At 30.2% G+C, this 25,777-nt stretch overlaps 2 protein-coding genes across 9 annotated transcripts; both read left to right on the top strand.

Annotated features, from left to right (window-relative positions):
* The first annotated feature begins 1,740 nt into the window (after nucleotides 1-1,740).
* Nucleotides 1,741-13,727, top strand: LOC117912059 (WRKY transcription factor SUSIBA2-like). 8 transcript variants are annotated; one of them, XM_034826505.1, is made up of 10 exons: nucleotides 1,741-2,175; nucleotides 5,644-5,823; nucleotides 9,831-10,690; nucleotides 10,805-10,963; nucleotides 11,404-12,543; nucleotides 12,631-12,703; nucleotides 12,866-12,944; nucleotides 13,107-13,188; nucleotides 13,287-13,366; nucleotides 13,466-13,727. In XM_034826505.1, the coding sequence occupies exons 1-5, from the start codon at nucleotides 1,918-1,920 to the stop codon at nucleotides 12,089-12,091; spliced, it is 2,145 nt and encodes a 714-aa protein (XP_034682396.1). In that variant the 5' UTR covers nucleotides 1,741-1,917; the 3' UTR covers nucleotides 12,092-12,543; nucleotides 12,631-12,703; nucleotides 12,866-12,944; nucleotides 13,107-13,188; nucleotides 13,287-13,366; nucleotides 13,466-13,727. The 8 variants fall into 8 exon arrangements, with proteins under 8 accessions (XP_034682396.1, XP_034682395.1, XP_034682401.1 ...); XM_034826504.1 differs by having other exon boundaries at nucleotides 11,404-12,193; nucleotides 13,466-13,725; XM_034826510.1 differs by having other exon boundaries at nucleotides 10,847-10,963; nucleotides 11,404-12,703.
* Nucleotides 13,728-18,329: 4,602 nt separating this feature from the next.
* On the top strand, nucleotides 18,330-22,576 carry LOC117913541 (auxin efflux carrier component 5-like). Its single transcript, XM_034828535.1, has 5 exons — nucleotides 18,330-19,281; nucleotides 19,435-19,520; nucleotides 20,440-20,597; nucleotides 22,074-22,150; nucleotides 22,246-22,576. The coding sequence occupies exons 1-5, from the start codon at nucleotides 18,590-18,592 to the stop codon at nucleotides 22,316-22,318; spliced, it is 1,086 nt and encodes a 361-aa protein (XP_034684426.1). The 5' UTR covers nucleotides 18,330-18,589; the 3' UTR covers nucleotides 22,319-22,576.
* Nucleotides 22,577-25,777: the final 3,201 nt, after the last annotated feature.

Here is a 25,777-nt window from a genome sequence, read left to right as displayed (position 1 = left end):
TAAACAAGAATGATTTTTTTTTTTTTTTCATAATTTCGAAATAAGGAAATTTGTGAGACCAATTCATGCAATATAAATTGGGCTTTGGTAGGAGCCCTACATATGAGTTTTCTCTTCTGATCGTCGACTGTTATACTTAATGAATGTTGCTTGATTTTAGTATTGCTCTTTGATATGCATGTGATGATTTTATACTTGAGCTAACCACGTTTCCATGATAGCGCACTATTACTCACTGCCAAAGTACGCTCCCACTCCCATTTTGCTTACTCTTACGCGTGATTCATTTTATTACTTGATCATTTCATTGGTATCCATTGATTTTCTCATCAATTGCTACACTTGCTTTACCTTATTTAGTGGAGACCCATTTTTAAGGGCTTAGAGGGGTGTTACTGTCTTTATCGTACCTTCCCAATGAATAACTTAACCCCCGAACTCATACTTGGTTTTTCACAGACCACCTTTTCCAAATAAAGAGTCACACTTAGAGTTTTTCTTTCTTATTTTGTTTACTCTTTAAAAATAAAACAAAAATAAGTGACGATCCAAGTATTTTTCACCAAATAAACAAAAAAATGAGTTTCGCCATCGAGTGGGAACGCATCATGCCAAAATGTGGGGTCCACAATATTATTAAGCAATTATTAGCATTATTATTGATAGAAGTAAGGAATTATATAATATTTAGTGAAAAATATATCTTGAAAAAATAAAATAAAAATCATAAAAAAAAATTAAATTCATACACTCTAATCAATAGTAACATAGACGAATAAAATAAGTACTTATAAAATCACACAAAATTATATTTTTAAATATATTCTAATTATGGCACTCTCAAGTCAAAGTAGTAAGGCAATGGATAAAATTAGTACTTGTATTATAAAATAGTAGTTTGGTAAGAGATAATAATTTTTTTATATCTAAAAGGGTATATAATTTTAATTATTTTTAAATAAATATATTATATTTAGATTTTACAAATAGATTCCTATTTTGTGATTTTTTAAATATGCGTATAAAATTTTATTTATAAAAAGAATAAAAAGTTATTTACCTAACATTAAATTTATGATCAACTAAATAAATTTATGGACATTTCTTAAAATAAAAACCACTTCCTAAAATATTGTGATATTAAGAAACCAAATTACCCTTTAATAGGGGTCAAATAATCTCGGCCAAATATATTATATATGACAAAAAAAAGGTTATTTGATTAAAATTGTTGTTGAAAACTTAATTTCGAAAATCTAATCCTTCATTAGTTTTTTATTATATTTTAATAAAAATATATTTATTAGTTTTTTTTATTATATTTTAATAAAAATATATTTATTATTTCCTTGTAAAAATAATTATTTCTTTTAAGACTTATTCGTGAATACTTTAAATAATCAATAATATTTATATCAAAAATAGATTACTCTTTTAATAAAAATATGATTAAAATCATAAAATGGGGGTTATTTCATCATATTTTAATCAAGTAATTCAAAAGATATTCCACCTTTAACTTTTTTGAATATTTTTATTTTTTTTCTAATTACAATTATTAATAAAAATAAAATGAAAAAAATAATTCCAGTTGCAACAAAATCCTGAATTTTGGTTGGTCGTTTAAATTCGTGCTCCAGATTTTCGGTTGTAACTTTTGCCACGTGGAGTCTCCTCTCTCCCTTCTTTAGGCTTTAAATTGAAATCCACACTCCCACCCTTCCCGGAGAAAGAAAACTGTGATGGTAGGAAACAACGTCAAAGGGCGTCGTTTCCCACCAATCTATCAGTTTCAGCTCCACCCTCGAAACGTAAGCTTCAGAAATCTGGGGTTCTACCCAGTATCAGAAATCTGGGGTTCTACCCAGTATGGCGGCTGCTGCTACCTCCATGGAAGTCTGAGTCGTTTTTTCCTCCATGGATGGCATGGATTCGAGCTCTAAAGGTGGCGTTGAGGAGATGGAACCCTTGGATTCGACTAGAATAAATGGCGGGAGCATTGCGGAGAGGAGAGCCGCCAAGTTTGGCTTTGATGCTTCCATAATCAAAACGCCGCGTTTCAGGTGTTGCAGACTCTTGGCGTCGCCGGCGGCTCGGTCGCCGCCCCTCATTATACCTCCGGGCATCAGTCCCACCGTCTTGCTCGATTCTCCGATCATGCTCCCCAACACTCAGGTGAAATTCACTTCTTGTTTATTTATTTTGGCAAACTTCATTTTTCTTCAAAAAACACTTTTTAGACTAGAAGTGCTTTTTAAAAACACTTCGAAACGGAATGTTAATTGTTGATTACGACTGGATTTTTGTATACATTCTATGGAATTTCGAATGAAATATTGGTGTGTTTGGTGGACTATGGTTTCTCTGATTGGTCCAAAAGGATCAGTTTCAGTCAAAATGCAAATGGATGTAGCTGTTTTTTTACATTAAAATTTGGAATTTTCTAGAAATGGTATGATTTTGTAATAAATGGGTGAATAATTAGGTGGGTTTGGTGATTTAATTTTTTCTGTTTCGGTTCAAAAATTGTATGATGTGGTTTTGTGAATCTCCAGGATAGGATTTAGGGTTGAAGGTTTAGAATTTAAGGCCATTTATGGGAACATTTTTTAAAACATTTCTCAAAGAACAATTTTTGAGGGAAGTTTTCAAAACACATTCTTTGGTGTTTTTTTGGAACAAAAGTATATTTGGAACTTGAAATGTTCTCCAAGGTTTTTCAATCATTCTCAATGCTGTATTATTAGTTTTTTTTTTTTTTTTTTTTTTTATAACTATTTTCTATTAAAAAATTATCTAAAACAACAATTGCCAAAACTATATCCTTGTTGTAATGTTTTGAAGCTGGGGGATTGCCCCTCTCACCAATCCAAAATATTTTAAAATAAATATTTAAATATTTAAATATTAAAAATCATTAAAATAAATATTTGATTATGCCCGATATTTTTAATTGAAAAAAATAATTATATGATTTATTGAATGAACATCATTTGCAAAGGAAAAAGTGTGTTTTCATATATTCATATGAAAATAATCACAAAATACTAAAAATAATTTAAGTTTCATGTACTTTTCGGTCAAAGTATCTAAGATAGTCAAAGATAATACCTATATCATTAAAAGTTCATACCTTTGATCAAAAAATGTATGAAATGCTAATTATTTTTAGATAGCCGTTTGAAATTTGTATTTTATAAATTTGGGTTCCTATTTTGTAGTTTTTTTCATATGAGTGTATGAAAACACACTTTTCCCTTTTGCAAATGTTATAAAAATAATTTTTATTCATTTTCAATTCCATGATTTTTTTCTTTCTTTTAGTCTCTTGTGATACTAGTAAAAATTTATGTGCATAAAGGCAAAAGGCAAAATGGCAAAATAGAGGGTATAAAGAGATAGGAGTTAAAAAAATAATGTCTTTGTAATCTAATAAATTATTATTAATTTTTTTTATCTTAAATTATTATTTTTTAGTTTTTAAATATCAATGTCTCTTGTATTAGTGTTATTTATTTTAGTTTTTTTTGAAAGATAAAAATTTTAAACTAAATAAATGTAAACTAAATTATTATTTATCTTCATCTTGATATGTATATATAGTAATTTAATAAATAATATATTTTATTTTGGTCATTATATATATATATATATATACATTGAAGATAATGTCTTATAATGTTTTAATCTAATAAATGACATAAGTTTATTTTAATCATTATTTAGCTGTTATTAAAATAATATAAAATCTTCTATTATAAGTATTCTAATAAATATAAACCATATTTGTATTTTGTTGAAAAAAAAATCATAAATGATGCTAAATGTTTTCAAGCATAATCATGCCTCTAAAAAATGTTTTCTAGCATGATTATGTATTTAAATAATAACAAAATATTTTAGTATGAAATTTTAGTAAGAAGTTTGAGAAATTTTTATTATATAATAAAGTCAAAGAAAAGAAGAAATAAAATAATGATAAAAGAATGAATTTTCTTTTAATAAAAAGAGGGAAAAAATTAATAGCAAAGTCATGAAAATTTGATGTATCATGTTTTGATTTTTTTTTCATATTTTTATTTCAAATCTTAAGGGACAAAATTTGAAAAAATAAAATAATGATAAAAAAAATGAAAGATTTTTCCTTCATAAACAAAAGGAAAAAAAAAATTGTAAAGTCATGAAAATTTGATGTATTATGTTTTGATTTTTTTTTTTTTTTTCATATTTTTCTTCCTAATATTAAGGTTTTATTTTATTTTATTTTATTTTTAAGTGTAATTCAAAATGCTTTCCAAGATGTTGCTTTATTGTCATCTTTTATTTAAACATTTGGTTTTAAATACATTCATTGATTAAAATATGAATTTTAGCTCTATAGAGATAACGCATTATCTCTCCTATTTGAAAGCCAAATGTTGTGAAAGACAGATGATTCATTGATTCCTCATCCCTGCTACATAAGCAGCACCAACTAAACATGTTCTACCCTGTTTCCTTGATGCAAAGTTAGAAATTCTTTCTTCCAAATTGCCATATCTCTTTGGCTATATATCCAATAAACTCTTAAGGAAGCCAAAAGGAGGTATAAGCTATATGGATTTCACCAAGAATTCCCTTCTAGGACAACTTTCCATCCATTACTACCATTTCTCTCATTTCTATTGAGAAGAACATTGGTGATAGCTTCTAGAAACACTACTAGGATGAACACTATTGGTAGCCTTCTTTGTTGAATATTGATGCAACTGCATGTTCCTTCCTTTGCCATTACCCACTAGCAGCTGTGAGTAGTAAATCATACTTATCCTCGTTCCTGACTACATCAAGAAGAGCCCATCCTCAGACTGCAGGTTCCCAATCACGCAATAAAGAATATCCTATGTGCCTAGGCACATCCATGAGTTTGCCAAGGTGACAATTTGATGATTCTGGTACTTGTAAGGTACATGGCACAGGTGCCCTGATATTTTTTCCATTAGGGTATGAAATTCAGATATAATTCTCATTAAATACCCACCCTATGTGCCCATATGCCTTGGGGTGGTTTTGGATCCAAAGATGGGACCAACTTGGCTTGTTTTTGTTGAGTCACCACTTTATTATTCGATGAAGCATTGGCACCTGCACCTAATAGTGCAAACTGCTCGGTTGCCCTTCAATTTGTCTTCAAACTGCTAACTGGTCAGAGTGGTTGTCTGATATTGCCTCTTAATCTTTTCTAAAATTCCACTACAAAGGCTCTCAACCTATATTTGAGCCCTTATTCACCCATACCAAACTTTTCCTGCTGTAGACAGTGGTCCTTGAACCAATGTAACACTAAAGATCAGGAGACAGATAATCTGTAAGGCATGGCTGATATATCCAATTTTTAATTACACAGTGGTGTTTGAACCAATGTGACACTAAAGCATCCATTGCTGAATCAAAGAATACTTTCAGCTTAGACAACCAATAGCCAGAAGGCAGGATGAACAAAGGGACAGAAGCATTTTTTCCTGGGACATTAGATATTGGCACTCAACTTGCTGTTTCCTTATTTCCTGTTTCCTTGAAGACATTTATCGTTATGTTGCACTAAAGCATGATATTGAGTCCTTTCAATTCCTTTTGATGTATATTCTTTTAATTTCCTTTTAGGCACAACTGTCTCCTACAACTGGAACTTTTCAAGTGCCTTCTCTCATTCATGAAGGTTCAGTAAATTCAGTGGCTCCTACTGTAGATGGTGATCAGGCCAATAACTTCAGTGCCTCCGGCAAGTTCAAATCACATGCAAATCCCATCTCTTTGCCATGCTTTTCTAGTATAGAAATTCAGGTAATTTCTGTTTGATCTTAATTGCTATTGCTGGTTGAGTATTACAAATTTCAGATTCATGGTGTTGAACTAATAAATGGAAATGTTTAACATAACACAAATTTGGGGCATAATGTGGATAATGCATATAATCTAATAGTTATCATATTTGCAGCTTTCATTTGTTTCCAGGTAGCTCCCAAAGTCTTTTTGAGGTCTTTGGTGGGTGAGAAGTTATTCAGTTCTTATAAACCTAGTTCTAATTTTTCCAAGAACACTCTAAATCTCTTCTCTTGGATTTGTAATGAATTTGTAGAAAGTTTGCTTGATCCTCATGATCCTTTTCATAATTTTCTATTTTCATGCCTATGCTTTGAAATGTGGGCAGCTAACATTGGGGCATGGTCCAACTACATATAATATTGGAAAGTGTTTACCATTTTATGTGTTCCTTAGTTTCATAATTTTTATTTTTTATTTTTTTAAATAGCTGCATCAGAATCTTCATGTACAGAGTTTCTAAGGATGCAAAATTACGCTTTATCCTAAGTAACCAACTTTATCAAGAAAGAATATTTTTTCTATGCCAGGGATCTGACTACAAAGCCTTGAATTGCATTGGAGTACCAATTTCAAAAGCCTAGGAAATGTTTCACTAGTTTCAAGATCAGGCCCATTGACCCTTTGAAATGATTTTTCTTCCCTAGCTAAGCAATGAGGAAGTTTTATTCTTGTCTATTTTGCCAGTTCCTTAAATTCTTTCTTCCTACTCAGAATTGAGCTTTTTTTTTTTTTTTTTTTCTCCAAAAGTAGATGGATGATTTTGAAAGTATTGAAAGAAAGTTTCCTTTCTCTTGTTTTGCATTTTATAAAGCCTAGCAGTCATTTCCCAGGGGAAAGAAGGGGTGGAAGGCTTGGTTCATATCCTATTTGTTGTTTTGTAATATTTTGCTAATTTTCTCTTGTGATCATAGGCAATATCCATGCTTGGGAGTATATTTCTGAGGATCCTCCCATTGAATTTTTCCACTTTCATCTCAATTTTTTTTTTAGTGGGTGGCAATGCCATGGAAGGAAATTGATAAGAAACTACTATTACTTTTCTTTGTGGGGTTGCAACTTTGGTTGGACTGGCCAGCTTACCAGGCTGAAAATTAGAAGGCTCAGGTTAGTTTTTTTGTCCTAATGATTGGGCTTGGGTGAAAAATCTCATCCAAATCGCTCAGGTTAAGGTGTTGTGACCCAACTCAACCTGCAATCATTAAATATTTTCACTCAATAATATAATCTTATATATGTTGGTATATTTGTTTGTGGATGCATGTAACTGGATCAAGCTTGCTGACACACTTACAGGGCATGAGAGTGTAGGCTTTATTTTTACTAAATCACCTTCTACTATGAATGGTCTGACACAGAAAAGAAAGCGGAAGTTACTTCTTGTGTTATCAGTTATTATGTTAAGAAGAGAAACTTGACAAGATAAGTGAATATTGAAAAGAACAGTACAGAAAATCACGCTCACATGGTTCTTGACAGAGGAGGGATGTTGAGGGGCAAATCACCTTTTAGATTTGAAAACATGTGGCTTAAAGCAGAAGGATTCAAAGACCTCACAAGGTTACAATGTGAGAGGTTTCTGTAGTCATATGTTGGCAGCAAAGCTAAAGGCCATTCACAGAGGTCTTTGGGAATGTCACAAATAAAAAATTTGAGACCCTTAATAAAAAAAAAAAAATAAAATAAAAAATAGCACTAGCTGATTTTAGCAAATCGGCTTTGTTGGAAGAAACCATGTAGGGGCAAAAATTAAGCAAAATTTGGTTAAAATAGGGGGATAATAATACCAAATTCTTCCAAAAAAAAAAAAAAAGTGGTCAATGATCAAAGAAGAAGAAATCTCTTGATCAAAGTTAAGTAAATGGTGGTCTTAGGAAGTAGACACAAAGGAGGGGGTTGTCCAAGGCTTTCCAAAATCTCTTTTCTAAATTGGGGGATTGGAGACCTAACATCAGTGGGATGTCCTTTGAAAAGTTAAGAAGTGACGAATCTGGGAAACCAAATGTTCTTTTCTCTGAGGAGGAAGTTCTAGCAGCCTTGTCCAGTTTGAGTGAAGATACAGCTTCAGGCCAAATGGTTTCACTATGGTATTTTAATAAATGGGTTGGAACTTTGTAAAACTTGAGGTGACGGACTTCTTTAGAGTTTTTTCATAATGGCTCCTTCAAGAGAAGCTTAGATGCTACTTTCTTGGTTTTGATTCCAAAGAGGAGGGGTAGCTGAGGACTTGAAAAATCTCAAACTCATTAGCCTAGATGGGGTCCTATACAAAGGCTAGCAGATGTCTTGACTAATGGAGTAAAGAAAGTGGTAGGTAAGGTGGTTTCGTCTTACAAACATGCTTTTGTGGAGGGTAGACAAATTTTGGATGTAATCCTCATTGCAAATGAAGCCTTTGATTCAAGGCTGCAATCGACCTCAATTAGAAGGGATGAAGAAGATAGACTGAATTATAAGGAATCTGAGTGTGGCAAATTCTCTTACAAACCTTTCCATTCCTCTTTTAGGAAAGAAGTGGGTCTTTCCCTACATGCATGGTGTGGACCCTTGGAACCTTACAAAGGTGAGTTTCTTTGCTTGGAAAGCTGTATGGGAAAGGATTTTAACATTTGATCAACTCAAAAGGAGGGGATGGACTCTACCAAATAGATGCTACAAGTGGAAAGGGGAAGAGGAGTCAATTGATCATATGCTTCTTCATAGTCCCAAAGCAAGAATTCTATAACAGCTGAATTTTTTCTCTTTTTGGAATAGCCTAGGTAATGCATTCTTGAGTAAGAGGAAACCTTCAGAGCTGACGTGATTATTTTGTGCGAATGAAGTTCTTTTGCGTCTTTTTTGGATGTTGTGAATGGAAGGAAATAGGAAGTCATTCAAAGATTCTGAATAGTTGGATCAAACAATCAAATCTTCCTCTAGGTGTGCCTTTTTGGATTGGATTAGACTGTTCACATAGATGACAATTCCTTGAGCATGGTAGGCTTTGTAGATTGGTAGAGTTCAAAGTAGGTAGAGGGGGGTTGTTTTTGGTTTTCTTTTCCTTTCTGCTTGCCTGATGGCACTTGTTGTGTACTTCATATATACTTCAGTGTGTCCTTTTGTAGGCTCTTTTAATACATATTATTCTTTTTGCCTATCAGGAAAAGAGCACTACCTTTCTTCATATTCAGGAACTTCTTATAATCCTTGTCATACAATAGCATGTGCCTTTGTTGTGCCTTACACAAATCACCACACTGACTTTACTTTGTGATAGAGGGTTCTCTTGTGCTATTGCTCACTAGTCTCACTGTTGATTAGAGAAAAATTCATTGAATATGATATTAGACTCAAGTGGGTGTATCAACCAAAATGCTTAAATGAATATTCTGATAAAACTGATGTGATAGTAGAGATTAAGGAATCAGGTACCAAATCTCATTCTAAATTTTAATCACATTTACCGTACACCAATAAGGGAAAGTGTGTCTTCTTTTAAAGACAAGGTATTACTTCCTATATAGTATTACTCAAGTACAGAATTTACTCAAGGCATCACATGTAAGTTAGTTTAGCGGACTATTCTCCTATCAAGTCCAGCATGTTGAGCATACAATCAGACATATATCCATCTTTATGCTTTTCACATTTTCCAAAAGTGTGCATTATGAATTAATGTTATGGAGCCTGAGATAATTACTTGTTTTTTTATTAGATTAACTTGTGGTGCATATTAATTTCTGAGGTTACACATTATGTTGTTTATTGTATGGCCAACATTTTGCCTAACATTATTTAAGGCTACCCTGTTTTGTTCTTCTATGCAAAGTCATTCTTACACGTAGATGCCGAACTGCATATGTTCCATAAATCACATGCTTAAATGAATACATTCATGCTGCAGTGCAGTGTCTTTGTTTCCAGGCCATGCACATAAATTAGACATATTTGAGTGAAATCTAAATGTGTGGCATTTATGGTTTGATTAGGTTTCTTCCCCTTCCGATCTTGCTCAAAGTTTTGGGGCTGAAGTTCACTATCAAACTTGTGCTCCAACACGTTCACCAATGGGTTTCGAATTTGCCACAGAATTCTCTACAGAAGCTTCTGCTAAAAACTATGTGTGTGATTCTGCCACTGATGTAAAAGTTTCAAACACTATGATTTCTGATATACCTAGTGATCACATGTCTCAGCACAAGGATCCTATCCACAGTGAGAATGTAGGGATGCATCACATTCCAGAAGAACAGAAAGGCACATACCCTTCCATGGGAATGGGAAGAACTTCAGAAGATGGATACAATTGGAGAAAATATGGGCAAAAAAGTATGAAAGGTAGTGAATATACAAGGAGCTATTATAAATGTACTCATCTAGATTGTCCGATGAGAAAAAAGGTACAACAATCACATGATGGTCAAATAACAGAAATTATCTATAAGGGTGGTCATAACCACCCAAAACCACTGCCTAGTCGTCGATCAGCTCTTGGATCCACACTTCCATTTAATGAGATGTCAGGTTTGGGGGAAGGTGGTGGATCTAGTGTCAGAGTTGAAGGTGGCTCAATTTGGAGAAACGTTCAACCAGGATCTAAGAATGATAGAGCTGGTTCTGATTGGAGGGCCAATGGTTTGGAGAGGACATCCTCAACATCTGCTGTAAGTGCGCTCTCCAACTCCTTATCAAACACAGGAGGAATATCCATGGGTATATTTGAATCAGCAGGAACCCCAGATCTTTCCTTAACAGTTGCTAGTCAAGATGATGGTGAAGATGGGGCTACTCAAGGAAGCATATCACTTGGAGATGATGCTGATGATGAAGGTTCTCAGTCAAAAAAAAGGTGTCTTCAGAGTTTTATTTATTTACCTATTATCTTTATTTTTTATAGCTGGTGTTTAGTTTCAGGTCACGATAAACTACATAAGACATCTCTTAAGTTGCCTTGTCATTTCAGGAAGAAAGAGAATTGTATGACTGAAAAAAATTTGGCATCCAGGACTGTACGTGAACCAAGGGTTGTTGTCCAAGTAGAGTGTGAATCGGACGTCCTTAATGATGGATATCGCTGGCGAAAGTATGGACAAAAAGTCGTCAAAGGCAATCTGAATCCTAGGTACTGATTTTCTTTTGTTTCCTTTGTACTGTATTTTTTATGTTTCCCAAAAATATATATATATATATATATATATATATATATAAAATACAAAATAAAAATAAAAGAAGACGGAGAAAAAGAAGAATAAATTAATTTATTAAAAGAACAGATGCAAATAAAGAAAGCAATCAGTGTGGGTTATGGCAGGAACTCCTATTTGAATGTTGATGAATCAGTATATGATATGAAGGATAAATGTTACTTAGAATGATTCAAAGTATTTCTTTTAATAAGCCGTGGTATTTTTTAGGTCACAAAATTCGTATGCTATAGTCCTTATTTTTATGAGTGCATCAAAGTTCAGCTTAGTAATTTTTTAAATTGGCAAGATGAGTAATTCATGCTGTTCAACAGCATGTATTGAAAATATTGGTTCCCTAAACTTTTCATTCCTTCAGGAATTACTACAAGTGCACAAGCACTGGATGCTCAGTGAGGAGGCATGTGGAAAGAGCTTCCAACAATCAGAAATCCATAATTGCGACATATGAAGGAAAACACAATCATGAAGTGCCTGCAGCCAGAAACAGCAGTCATGTGAATTCAAGTGGTGGAAATTTGCCTTCAGCTGCTCCTGGTGCTCAATCAGCACTGGCTTTGCACAGGAATGCTAATGTCCCAAGGCCAGAAGCACTACTTCAAGATCTTGTCCCCCGCTTTGACATAAAACCTGAATTCAGCAATCAGTATATAAGGCACAGTTTGCTTGGGAACTTTGCTAATGATATGAAATTTGGTCCTTCCTCCCTTTATTCAATGCAGTTCCCTCCCCTGCAAAATACCATGCTTTATGCTCCTTTTGGACTGGATTCTAATAATGCTGATCCCCACCAACCTGGTTCAGTTGCTCCAGTAGCCCCAGATTTCCCAATTTCATTGCCATTGAATCTCCCCCCACCTGCAAATCTGGGTCTGCCTGGCTTTGACTTCAACAGTCATGGAAACCCGATTGGTCAAGTTCAGCCATATTTCGTGGGGCAGCAGCTTCAGGAGAATGATATGAGGTTCTTCCATCCTAAAGAGGAGCAGAAGGATGACATTGGTGATGCAAATACATCATGTTCATCATCAACAATATATCACTAGATCATGGGAAATTTTCCACCTTAAAATTCTTTTCTTTTGCATCTAAGTCATAATGGGAGCAAACTCTGCTACTCTGCAATTTGGTTCTTTTATGATCAATTGGTATCTTTTTCTCTTCTTTTCCCTTGTTTGCTTGTTCTTTTCAAATTTAAAGCATTTTAAGAATTTCCCACACACTGCACACTGGCATCTGTAACAAACTAGACTTTCCTAGTTCTCACATTTATCAGATAGTTCTTTCTTTCATAGACATTGGTAGCTTAAAATGGTAGCAGAGCTCTTGTTGGTTAACTAAAGATTTCAAGGCCAAGCCTTGTCTACAGCTACTGCTTATTCTCGATATGCATAAGTTCATGGCTGATATATTGTAGGCTCATTATCCAAATAGCTCAAGCTTTTATGCAAGTTGGTAGCTTAACAAACTCTAATTAGCATTTGATTCTGTTTTAGAGGTATGAATGCTGCTGAACTCTGAGTTTTCTGATTTTGAATGTCTGAAACTACTAATTTCTTCTGTGATGCTCTGTACCGCTCTGCAGGGTCACCCTTCTGTGTTGGTCTTCAACCATGAGCAGCTTGCATTCTTATAGTAGCAGAATGGCAAGAAAAAAGGTAATGTGTCTTGACCCAAACCTTGGAGGTTTTGAGGAAGTTAGTTACAGTCACTCCCACAAAATTTGTCATTAATTTTTTGTGGTGTGTGGGGCTTAGAACCCCTCTAAGTCAGCCTACTTGAGATTTCAACAAGGTGCAAAAAATTTTTGTGATGTGCAGCGCTTAGGATCCGTCTCCTGTGTTGGCCTTCAACATGAGCAGCTTGCATTCTTATAGTTGTAGAATGGCAAGAAAAGAGGTAATATATCTTGAACTGAAACTTGGAGGTTTTGAGGAACTTGGTTATGGTCACTCCCACAAAATTTGTCATTAATTTTTTGTGATGTGTGGCCGGTAGAACCCCTCTAAGTCAGCCTACTTGAGATTTCAACAAGGTGCAAAAAAAATTTGTGATGTGCAGTGCTTAGGATCCCTCTCTTCTGTGTTGGCCTTCAACCATGGGCAGCTTGCATTCTTATAGTTTCAGAATGGCAAGAAAAAAGGTAATGTATCTCAACCCCAAACCGTAGGTTTTGAGGAAGTTGGTTATTGTCACTTCCACAAAATTTGTCATTAATTTTTTGTGATGTGAGGTGCTTAGGACCCTTCTAAGTCAGCCTACTCTAGACTTCAACCATGAGCAACTTGCATTCTGATAGTTGCAGAATGGAAAGAAAAAAGGTAATGTATCTCGACCCGAATCTTGGAGGTATTGAGGAAGTTGGTTTTTGTCACTCCCACAAATTTTATCATTATTTTTTTGTGATGTACGGTGCTTAGGACCCTCTAACTCAGTCTACTCGAGATTTCAACAAGTTGCAAAAATTTCTGTGATATGCGGTGCTTAAGACCCCTCTAAGCCAGCCTACTCGAGATTTCAACGAGGTGCAAGCAGTATCCAGAATGAGAACCAGCTTAAGAATGGAGGAGTGCATTTTCAGTTCTCTTCAGTTTTTTTAGCTGCATTCATGTTGGAGATTTTGAATTCATATTCACTACTTTTGGTATCATAAATTATATTTATATTCTTCTTTCTTATACATTCAAGTCAGTAAAAGAAATGAGGTGCTAAATTTGGGTCGATTTGTGTCGGGTTCATGTCCTATTAGGAAAAAGGATAATAAAATATATTTCAGAGTGCGTTTTACAATAATTCTAGAAAACATTTTCAATCTTTTTAATATTTGAATGATGAAAATTTTTAAGTATTAAAAATATTAAAAAAACGGTTTCTAAAATTATTGTCAAACGGACTCTTAAGAATTCTTTTAGTATTAATTTTAAAAAATACTTCTAACATTTCTAATATTAAAATGATAAAAAATTTTAAGTATTAAAAATATTAAAAGCCCTTTTTAGAATCACTATTAAATGAATTCTTACTCATTTTCATAATTGGATTTCTTTTGAGACATGGGTACCACGAATGTTGATATGGTTTATATTAAATTAACACAAAATTTGGGAGAACAATTTATTTACTCAAGTGTTACCATTTTGAGATTATTATCATCATTTCAAACATACATAGATCATAAATAATTTTTTTTCCTTGTATGATCTTATTATATAAAATTTATAAATAAATAAATGTAATTAAAACTAGTTAAAATTTATATATTTTTAAATTATATAATTTTTATATATGAAAGTTAAAATAAATAAAATAAGTTTGAAGTAATGTATAAAAATAATTTATTATTTATTATTTATTTATTTCATTTTAAGAAATATTTACTTTTTATTCTAAAATATTATCAAACGTGTTCTTTTTTTTTCCTAAGAGCCATTTTAAGGGTGTGATGATCATTTTACATCTTAACTTTGAAGATTAAAAGAAAAACGACTCAAATAGTCATCTTATAATTATAAGGTTGTCAATTATCAAATTCTTGTGAAGATTGGTAAAATACGCTAAATTCCTCAAAATTTAACTTCAAAAAGAAGCTAACACATCAACCACTATGATAATATCCAAACAATTCAAATTTAAATAATTTAAATGGTAATTAAATTCTAACATTTAACTAATGTCACAAGTTTAAAGTATAAACTCAAAAATTCCAAGGACAAATTTTTATAATAATCATCACTCATCGCCTCAATTGAGAGTATTTAAAAACTTGACCATAAAAGGAAATGAGATCAAAACACAATAAAAAAATATTAATACAATTTCATGCATCATACATTTTCAATTATAAGATAGACCATATACAATTTTTTTTCATACAAACTTTAAGTTCAAACATGTTAAATTATTCAAAACTTTTCAACAAACATTTTCATATTTATGTCAATAATAATTTTATATCAAATCCAATTTAAATGCATTCAAACCTTTTTTTTTTAGTCTGGTTATCAAATAACAAATAATATTCAATTAGGTGGAATTTTACATATGGGTGACTAATCTCAAATTTGTTCATTTTAAGTAGATAGAATCAAACACTATTAGTACTAGTAACCAATAACAAAACCATTAAATATTGAGGTTCAAAGTAATTAAATTTCCTATCAAGATATGTAAAGGTTCAACAATTATATCACATTAACTAAGATTAAAAAGTTAATAATTATAACCCATTAATTTTAGTAAAAAAGTCAACAATTTTAACCCAGTAACTATTACAAAAAATATCAACAATTATAACTTGTTGAATATGGTAAAAAAAGTCAACAATTATAACTCATTAACTAAGAAAAAAAGATCGATAATTGTATCTCCTTAACTAAAGTGAAACAAATCAAGTCAAACACTTTATTTCATTTGTTGAAGCTTACCAAAACATGATATTTCCTTATTTTTTTGTTATAACTTAAAAAAAATATTTTAACTATTTTTCATAAAATAAAATTGTCAGAAGCATAAAGAGAAACAATGACAATATTTTACATAATTGAAAATAACGTATAAAAAGGAAATACTTTCTTTTATAAAATTTATATTATTTTCTCAAAAAAAAACACTCAAAATCATAATGAATTTAAACTTAAAGAATCTAATTCTCACTTAACATAACATAACATAACATAAAAATACAATAACTATTATTAGTAACTATTTATCTAAAATTATTAATTGATAATCCTAAATAATATTTTATATTAACATTAATATTCTTAATTACCAACATTAATTTAAAAATCTTGCTTTTAATCCAATTCCAACAATCTGTCATTTTTTGTTTTTCCTTAAACTAAAACTTTCTAAAATCCTCTTAATATTTGAACTAAACTATTTTTATTTATTTATTAAAATTTCATTTTTCTCCTCATTTAAACTTAAACCAACCATTGATGAAAATATCGACGGATATTTTGGAAAAAAAAAAATTTAGGTATTGAGAAAAACTCTCAAAAAGATATAATAAACAATATTTTGACATTTTAAAATTATTGTATAAAAAAAGATAATATATGTATATGATATAATTAATCATATTTGATAATAATATTGTATACGTTCATAAAAAAAATGAATTTTATAAATTTATTAAATTACATCAAATATTATTTGACAATAATATTATGATATTTGATTATAATATATATCACTTTAAAATTATAATTCATTTAATTTCAATTGTATTAAATGATATAAAATAAATTATAATATATGTATAATTTTTATATTTTTATATTTAATTAATATATAAATGATATAAAAAATGGTTAAGAAAATTATAATGATAGGTTTTATATTTTTAGTAACTAATTAAATGAAATTTTAAAATAAAATAATTAAAATTAATTTATTTATGAAAATATTTTTTATAGTTTTACTATATGTTTGTCTGGTGCATATTATTTATCAAATAAGCCATTAGTGTAATGGTCCCAAGGTAACTCTATACTTGTTTTTGGGTTTGGGCAGGTTTGAGTCTCAACACTAGGGATGACAATGAGACGGGGTTCAATTTTAATAAATGGGTTTGAGAATTTTTTTTTAAACCCGGGGGTTGGGGCGGGTTACCTAAACCCACCCCGATTATATATAAAATTAATTTAATTTAAATTTTAAAATTAATTTAATTTAATTTAATTTTTATTTTACTATTTTAATTTATAGATAATAATAAAATATTTTTAATAAAATAAGTTATAAAAAATATAATAATTTAATTACTTATAAAATATATTTATTTTAATGTAATTAAAAAATTTTAAAGTAATTTTTTAAAAATAAATAAATAAAATTAAAAAAAAAAAAAGTTAAACAGGGCGAGGCGGGACGGGCATGAGAATTTATCATACCCGCCCCGTCCCATTTAATTTTTTAAATGGGACGTGGATGAGAATTATTTTGAATAAACGGAGTGAGGTTAGGATAGTGGCGACCCGTTTCGAACCCGCCTTATTGCCATCTCTAGCACCCGCTAATTGCGTTGATTGGACAGAAAAATCAAAGTCCGAAATTTTTTCATCCATAAAACCAACAACCATCCTATGCAACTGGGAATCCCATTCAAACACTAGGCATTGTAGCAATCCAAATCTAAGATTCATAATTTCTTTTCTCATATTTATTTATTTATTTATATTGTTTACATCTATTTATTTGAATATTTAGAATTTTCCTATCTTCATCAATAATCAATCTATATTCACATATTTCTATTTTTTTTTATATAAAAACAAATAAATCAAACCCTAACTTATATTTAGATTTTTCCAATAGAATATTTAAATTATTAAAAACTCTTTAACGAAACTAAAATACTAATTTAAATTTAATATCTTATTTAACAAAACTGATTCCAAACCCTAAGCTCCCAAAACTTCAACCTACGTTCTCTAGTTTCTTTGATTCTTTATCTAAAAAGATTTCTATATAATCAATTCAGGAATCTAATATTTTAATGTTAAACGTTTCAACCATCTTTTAATTAATTAATTTATGTTTAAAATTATGATTTTACCCCTATACTTTAATTTGGGCGGTTACAAGAGTTCTTAAAAAATACCACGTGTAATTAACTTCAATTTATACTCTTTAATTTTTGTGTTTTTTCAAGCTGCTTTTGGCGGAGATGAAGAATTACCACGTGTCCACTCATACCTAAATGCCCATGCAAGCAATTTAACATCTGAAAAATCTTGGGCCTTTTATATAGGTCAACCTATGTTTTAAAAACCGAATCGGCCAATCGGACCGTTCATCGACAACCTTTCTGGTTCGATTCACCCATTTGACCCGTCTACCCATCCCAGGTGGTTCGATTGGTGAACCGGCCGGTTCTTCAAGAACCGGATCCACCTTTTTCTTGTTTATTTTTTGGGCAAAATGGGCCAAAATTCCTTCAAAACTTAGGAAAAAAAAATCTACTTTTTTTTTTCTCCTTCAAAAAAATACTGTGTAGTTGATGGGTAAGAATCTTTGTTGTCCTAACGTAAAGGCAATAGAATAGGTCCAATTCAAAATACTTGTGGCTCAATTTCACATTTGAAAATATATATGAAGAGGTCAAATATGATTCCTTTTTTTTTTCTTTTTAAAAAATATGAATTTTACAAATTTTCCACTTGTCAAGTAATAGTTGTTTCTTTTTAAAAAAAAATAAAATAATATTTTATCAGTGTAGTTAACGCTATTTAAAGTGATGCATTAGGGCAAATTCTTAGATTTGCTTCTTATGACGGATACACCCTCTCTCTACAGTAGCAAATCCTTAACAATTTCCCTCTGTTCTTTATGAGAAAAACCTCAAGAACTACGCTTTTATCCCTGCATGCCCATGCATCAATCCCCTGACCCTAACCCTAACCCTAGTTCATGAGTTGATTAGCTACAAGTTTTCCAATTTTTTAGATTGCAGATTGAAACCCTAGACATTGGAAGAGGCTAGAAGATCAAGATCTTTGCAAGGGTTGTTGTTGACATTACATGGACTACAAAGAAAGATGATTGAATGGGGAGATGTTTACAAGGTGGTGGAAGCCATGGCACCACTCTACGTTGCACTGCTGCTGGGCTACGCCTCTGTGAGGTGGTGGCACATGTTCAGCTCCGATCAATGCGCCGCCATCAACCGTTTCATCTGCTACTTCATTTTCCCATTCTACAGCTTTGATTTCACCTCCCATATCGACCCTTTCTCCATGAATTACAAGTACATGGGGGCCGATATCATGAGCAAGTTCATCTGTGTTGCTGCGCTTGGCCTCTGGTGCAAGTGCAGTAGCAGAACCGGCAGCTATGGCTGGTTCGTCACCTGCTTCAGTCTCTGCACAATGACTAATTCTCTCTTTATCGGGGTGCCCATTTTAGAGGCCATGTATGGCCGGACGGGGGTCAATCTCGTCCTCCAGGCTTCCGTCGTCCAAGTCATTATCTATAGCACCATCTTCTTGATTCTCTTGGAGTTCTGGAAATCTTTCGTTTCTTTAAACAAAACAATTCCTGAGGACTCTAATATTGCACCGGTGGGGGCTGCAGAGGAAGATTTGGAAGGGCATGGGACGACGGAGGTGTCGGAAAGCTCGGGGCCGTCGTCTTTCTGGCCACTGATGAGGAACGCGTTGCTGAAACTCGTGAAGAACCCAAACATTTATGCCTGTGTTCTTGGCCTCATTTGGGCTTTTCTATCAAAGCGGTATACCACTACATATTCATCTCTACAAATTTTGCCTAGGGTTTTTTTAGAATTACCTCAAAATCATTCTCGATATCGACTCAGTTTCAATTTATGTTGAAGGATGCATCCATGGTGAATGAGATTAGGGTTTTTGGTTGTGAATGTTTGTAGGTGGCATATTGGAATGCCAAAAATTGTGGAGGGATCCGTACAAATCATGTCAAGAGCTGGGACATCCACTGCCATGTTTAGTCTTGGTGAGATCAATATTAATGTTCCTTAATTTCCACTTCTTATTCATAATATATTCATCCACTCTATAACAAGATTAAATTCTTATTTGAAGTATCAAATGTTTGGGAATAATTATTATACAGCCGTTTTTCAATGTTTAATGTCTTTGTAAATAGCTCTTTTATGGTCTTTGCTGAAGTGTTAATCCAATTATCATTTTAAGTGGTACTCTTTCAAAAATGGTTTTTAAGGGTTTGTTTGATAATTGTTTTCTAGAACAGTTTTCTATTCGCCATAATAAAAAACCATAAAAATATGTTTAGCAACCTATTTTTTGTTCTTAAGAACAAAAAATATAGTATTTTTGGATAATATCTTTTAATTATTTTGTATTGTTTTCACTTATTTTCTAAAAGTCATTTTAAAAAATAATCATATAACATGTAGAATGATTAAAAATAAAACGCTAAAAATAAAAATTATTTTTAAAACTATTAAAAACATGTTAAAAACATTTTAAATTTCTAAACAGACTTTTGTTTTACAAAACATCAAAAAACAATTTTTAAAAATTATTCTAAAAAAAGAACTAATTTTAAAAGTAGTTATCAAACAGATCCTAAATTTTTATCTAATATTTTATTTTTTAAAGAAAAAAAACCTTTTTAAGCATTTAAAAGTGCTTCTAACTCTCATAAGACGATGTCTTTCAAACAAGTTTTCAATTTATTAAAGCCTAGGGCTCTAACTTGATCTTCTTTGTTCTCTTTCTATTAACTTAATTTGTATTATGAATTATCTTAAAAAGCCACTTACTAATTCATATTTATACGTCTAACAAAGAAGATCTAAAATTCCATGTAGACATGATGGTAATGAATGGAAGCATCTTTAATCTTCTTTCTTAGGCTTAGTTTGATTAGGGTTTTGAAGTATATGTAGGGTTCTTCATGGCAATGCAAGGAAAGGTGATGGCATGTGGAGCGACTCTGACTCTGTTTGGGATGATTATAAGGTTCATTGCTACACCGGTGACCATGGGGGTGGTCGCCTTGGCAATTGGCTTGCGTGGCAATGTTTTGCGCATCGCCATAATCCAGGTATTTAAAGCATTGATCAAAGCTTAATGCATATGTTTTTCTTTCATAAACACCATGTCTATCGGTGCATTATTGAAAGTAGGTTTCCTTTTTCATTGTTGGAGTGCTTAGTGCCTTGGCATTTTGTAGAATGATGAAAAAAAATTCTACTAATGTTGTTAGTGTTTTAGCTTAAGTCGATTTGACATGTATTATGGGCTCATTATCTAATAGTTTAAGCTTTTAAGTCAAATAGAAGGTTAATGTGGTACTGGTTATGATTATTTGAGTCCCTAATTAGTAAGTAAACCTGATATCGACTTGTCTTAATTATAGAGATGATGTGTTTGTACTTCACTAACAACTAACAAATTAAAGTTTTTGAATTAATCTATAATTTCATATTATATTCGAATCTTATTCCTTAGGAATTTATAATCTTTAGGTAAGCCTTGATTATTTGAGAGATAATATTATATATATACCTGTTATCTATTTGTCTAAATTTTAGAGAGGACGTGTATGTCTTTTACTATCAACTAATAAGTTAAAGCTTTTGAATTTATCTATAATTTCATGTGATATTAGAATCTTATTCTTGGAAATTTATTTTCTTATAACCTTTACAAATACCTTATTTTTAAAATCTTTTATGCATAGAGTCTAGAGAAACAAACAATTGTAGTCAAAGAAATTTTGACCTTTCTCTTACCTTGTAAAGGTAAAAATAAATCACGCAAGTTTTTATTTTGGCTTCATTTTAATAACCTTCCAAAATTTTTATTTTTAAAATAAAGAATTCTATATAAAATGTGGGATACAAAAGGTATTCACTTGCCTTAACTTTTAGAAAAATTCAAACATAATTTTTTTTACTATTTTTCTATTTTTAAAAATAGCAAAGAAAAAGTGTATCCAAACAAACACTTGTTATTTTCATTAAATTAAATTATAAAAATTATCTATGTATTTAACTTATGTTTTAATTTAACCTTTAAACCTTTTCCCTTTTTTTTTTTTTTCTTAATTGTTAGTGTCTTATGGCTAAATGATAAATAACTAAAATGATGAAAGAAATAAAACTCATAACAAACACAAACATTATATAAACAAGTTTTGTTTAATATTGTAATGTTCATGTACATAAATCATGGGTTTTTTCATCTATTTCCTGTACAAATAATATATGAAATTAGTTGATATTTGGATATAGTTTAGGGTTGAATTATTTAAAAAAAAAAAAAGCTTTAAAAGACTAAATTGGAAGGGTAAAAGCACAAAGGTGATTCCATAATTCACCCTTCTCTCTCTCTCTCTCTCTCTCTCTCTCTCTCTCTCTCTCTCTCTCTCTCTCTCTCTCTCTCTCTCTCTATATATATATATATATATATATATATATATATATATATATAAATTAAGTATACATTTCAAGAAATAATATAAATTTGTTGTTGATATTGAGATGTTTTTGCTCTTCTATCCCCTTTTGGTTTTTAGGCTGCATTGCCACAATCACTTGCTTCATTCGTCTTCGTCAAGGAATATGGATTGCATACAGAAGTAATTAGTACTGCGTAAGTTAATTATTTTTATTAACCAACAAAACATAATATTGATGCAAAAATATTAAGAATCTTATGATTAATTAATTTTTTTTTTTGTTTTGCAGGGTGATCATTGGAATTATAATTTGTCTTCCCTTGTTGGTTGCCTATTACGCGATTTTGGTATACATAAGATGATCTCTTTGATTAAATACTTTAAAGAAAAGGCCATAATTGTTCTCATCAACTCCAATAAGGGCCATTCATCGTGGTCAATTAATTAAGATTAGATTATAAACCAAGCTTACCATCATGTGAATTAGATTAAGTAAATGCATCTTAAATTAAGGAAACATAATGTTTGTTTCTTAGATTTTTTATCAAAACTTGAGATGTTCTTATTGCTTTGTGCAATAATGAAACAATGAACACAACTTCAGTCTTATAAAAGTTCAAATTTCTTCTTTACTTGGCACAAATTATATATAGTTAGACATAGATGTTTTCATTTTCTACAACTTTATTCTTAAACTTTATAACTTCATAAAAATATTTTATATTATTATATTATTTTTTGTTGAATACTGCAGATTTTTGTTTTTCCTTTTTATTTATTTATTTTTTTAGATTAGAATTTTGGATATATTTGCTTGCTCATGTGTGTATGAACTTATATCAAATGTTTGCATATTAAATTTGCAATATCTAATAAAATTTCATATACAACTTAGGCTACCTTCATTTTACATTAAGGGCCTCTTAGGTAACTGTTTTTAAAAACAATTCTAAAAAATAATTTTTAAGAACGGTTTTTGAAAAATGTTCTCTGATTTTTGTAAAACAAAAGTTTATTTGAAAACCTAAAATATTTTTAATTTGTTTTTAATATTTTAAATATGTTTTAAAAATAATTTTTATATCTAGTGTTTTATTTTTAATTATTCTATATTTGTATAATTATTTCTTAAAATAATTCTTAAAAAACAAGTGAAAACAACATAAAATAATTAAAAGATATTATCTGAATATATATCTATATATATATATATATATATATTAATAATAGAAAATAGAAAATATTTTTTTTGTTGTCAAACGTGTTTTCTTTATTTTTTGTTTTGGAGAACAAAAAATTGTTCTAAAAAACAATTCTCAAATAGGTCTTAATTCTCTCTTAATCATATTTTCCAATAATTATTTTTTTCTTCACATATTAATTATTATTATTTTATGCTTAGATGAAACATATGCATCCTCAATATTGTTCCACATGCTTTGATAATTTTATTATTGAAGAATAATTTTGAAAATGCTCATTCCTAAACATTAATATATAAAATAGAGGAACCAAGTTAATTAAACACATGATTATATAAAAAAGATAAATCAAATTTCTAACAAGAGCGAATCTAAATGTTATAGCTTATGGAAAATGAAATTAATTTTTCGTTCGCATTTCTTATTCTAAAGTTTCAAACATACCGAGATTAACAAAAATTGAACATATTATTAAGGCTTTTTTATTTTTTATTTTTTATTAATTTTCTCTTCTTATGGGCTCATTCCCTTTTACTTTACTTTTAATCTCTTTGGATCAAGGTTAACTTGGTTGATCTTATTGCATTAGGATGGGAAAGTTATATTTTAAAATGAAAAATAAAAAAGATAAAGATTTAAAAAAAAATAATAATGGAAGGAAAGTATTGAAATTACAAGTTGTCTTAAGCGTCCAATTTGAAATTTTTGGAAGAAAGTAGAAGGAAAAGAATGAAAAGAGACAATGAAAAATAGGTTTAAATATAATAAAAGGAAGACAAATGAAAATTAGGGTTAAATATAATAAATTTTTATCCCATGCCTCTTGAAATTTGTTTCTCATTTTTCTTTTTGACATTTTTTTTAGGTTATATTTGGTTCCAAAAAATTTAAAGGAAAATGTAAAAGAAAAAAATTATAGGAAAATAAAAGGTAAAGGAAAATAATAAATGCATTTAAAGTAAATAAATTATCTTTATATGATATTTAAAATTTATTTTATTTTATGTAAATATGTATCATTTAAAAATATATAAAATTTTAACTAATTTTAATTATATTTGATTTTAATGTAAAGTTAAAATCATTCACACAGAACTAAACATAACCTTAATTTATCATTTACCTCGAAAGATTCCAAAGTTTTACAAGGTAGAAACTCTATAGAATTCATCTACCCTCCCAAAGTTTCCAACCATTGGATTTAGGGCAAGAATTTGTATGTAATTGGCATTCAACAATCAAGAAGGATGGGCATAGAAAAAGTTTTTGCTCTATTCTCATTTTAATTATAAGCCATCAATAATGCAAATGACCTTTTGGGGACTTTATATTATTTTATTTCATCCTTTAAAAGAATTTCAATCGATGTAACCCTTTAGGATCCTTATGATCTGCACCTGGCCCTTTTGGATTATTTTTTTCTAAAATAAAAATTATATTTTTAAAAAAAGCATTGGAAGACAATGAAGCTTGATCCCTGTGGGCCCATTCAAAAGATTTATTAAGATGAACACTAAAATATACCCATATAGTATATAATTATTAAAACAGAAATGCTGTTCAAGACTTCAAAACTTGTGATGTTTTTTCTAATTTGATTAGGAAAAAAAAATGATCTCTAAATGCACCAAATCTCTTAAAAGCATCTCGACCCATAAAAACAGCCCACATCCTAAGCACCTATTTGGAAAAGTTTTCAAAAATAATTCTTTAAAAACGATTTCTAAAAATAGTTTTCTTAAATCTTTCTTTCATGTTTTCCATGACAAAAGTCTGACATTGAATTCATCATCCTAAACAAACAAATAAACAACCTTTAACCCACTAACAATATTCATCATCCTTAACATCTAAAGCACAAAAACACATATCGAGTGTTCACAGATAACATGTTTTAATTGTTTTTATTTATATTTTAACAACTATTTTAAAAAATAATTATATATATATATATATATATAGATAATATAATTAAAAATAAAATATTATACATAAAAATTATTTTAAAATATATTAAAAATATTTTAAATTTTCAAATAAACTTTTATTGTATAAAACATAAAATAAAAAAATAATAAAAACATTTTTCAAAAATTGTTCTTAAAAATTATTTTCCAAAACTATTCTAAAAAATAATTATCAAACAAACCCTAAAAATCTGCCGCTAAACATCAGCAGCAACAGCCTACTTTGGACATGTCTAGGCATTTTGCGTATCTTCCCCCAGATGTGCAATTATGTCAGTAGTTAAACACAAAGCTACACCAAAATTTAATGAATTGCAACTCCTATAAAACATTCCACCGACCATCTGAGATGCATGTTTGGTTCTCAAAAAATGATAAAGAAAGAAAATAAATGTTAAACAACAATAATTTTCTCATATTTGATTATTTTATAAAAAAATTCAAAGCAAATCAAATATACTTAAAACCAGTTAAAAACTTATACATTTTTAAATTGTTTTATCTTTATATCGATGAATTAAAATAATTAAAATAAGTTTAAAATGATAAATAAAAATAATTTATTAATTCTAAATCTATTTTTTATTTTCCTTCTTTTTTTTTCCCCCTCAAATTCTCCAAGAACCAAACATGGCATAAGTCTCTCCCTGGA

Source organism: Vitis riparia, chromosome 4, assembly GCF_004353265.1.
Source record: "Vitis riparia cultivar Riparia Gloire de Montpellier isolate 1030 chromosome 4, EGFV_Vit.rip_1.0, whole genome shotgun sequence".
NCBI classification, from domain to species: domain Eukaryota; kingdom Viridiplantae; phylum Streptophyta; class Magnoliopsida; order Vitales; family Vitaceae; genus Vitis; species Vitis riparia.
The sequence above is the reverse complement of the archived record's forward strand: the minus strand, read 5'-3'. Positions and strand labels throughout refer to the sequence as shown.

Excerpts from the sequence above, each read along its gene's own strand:
- LOC117912059 (XM_034826505.1), top strand. The coding sequence starts at position 1,918 with ATGGATGGCATGGATTCGAGCTCTAAAGGTGGCGTTGAGGAGATGGAA. Across the intron at positions 2,176-5,643 it reads TCATGCTCCCCAACACTCAG|GCACAACTGTCTCCTACAAC; the intron begins GTGAAATTCACT and ends ATTTCCTTTTAG. Across the intron at positions 5,824-9,830 it reads TTTCTAGTATAGAAATTCAG|GTTTCTTCCCCTTCCGATCT; the intron begins GTAATTTCTGTT and ends TGGTTTGATTAG.
- LOC117913541 (XM_034828535.1), top strand. The coding sequence starts at position 18,590 with ATGATTGAATGGGGAGATGTTTACAAGGTGGTGGAAGCCATGGCACCA. Across the intron at positions 19,521-20,439 it reads CACTGCCATGTTTAGTCTTG|GGTTCTTCATGGCAATGCAA; the intron begins GTGAGATCAATA and ends AAGTATATGTAG. Across the intron at positions 22,151-22,245 it reads ACAGAAGTAATTAGTACTGC|GGTGATCATTGGAATTATAA; the intron begins GTAAGTTAATTA and ends TTTGTTTTGCAG.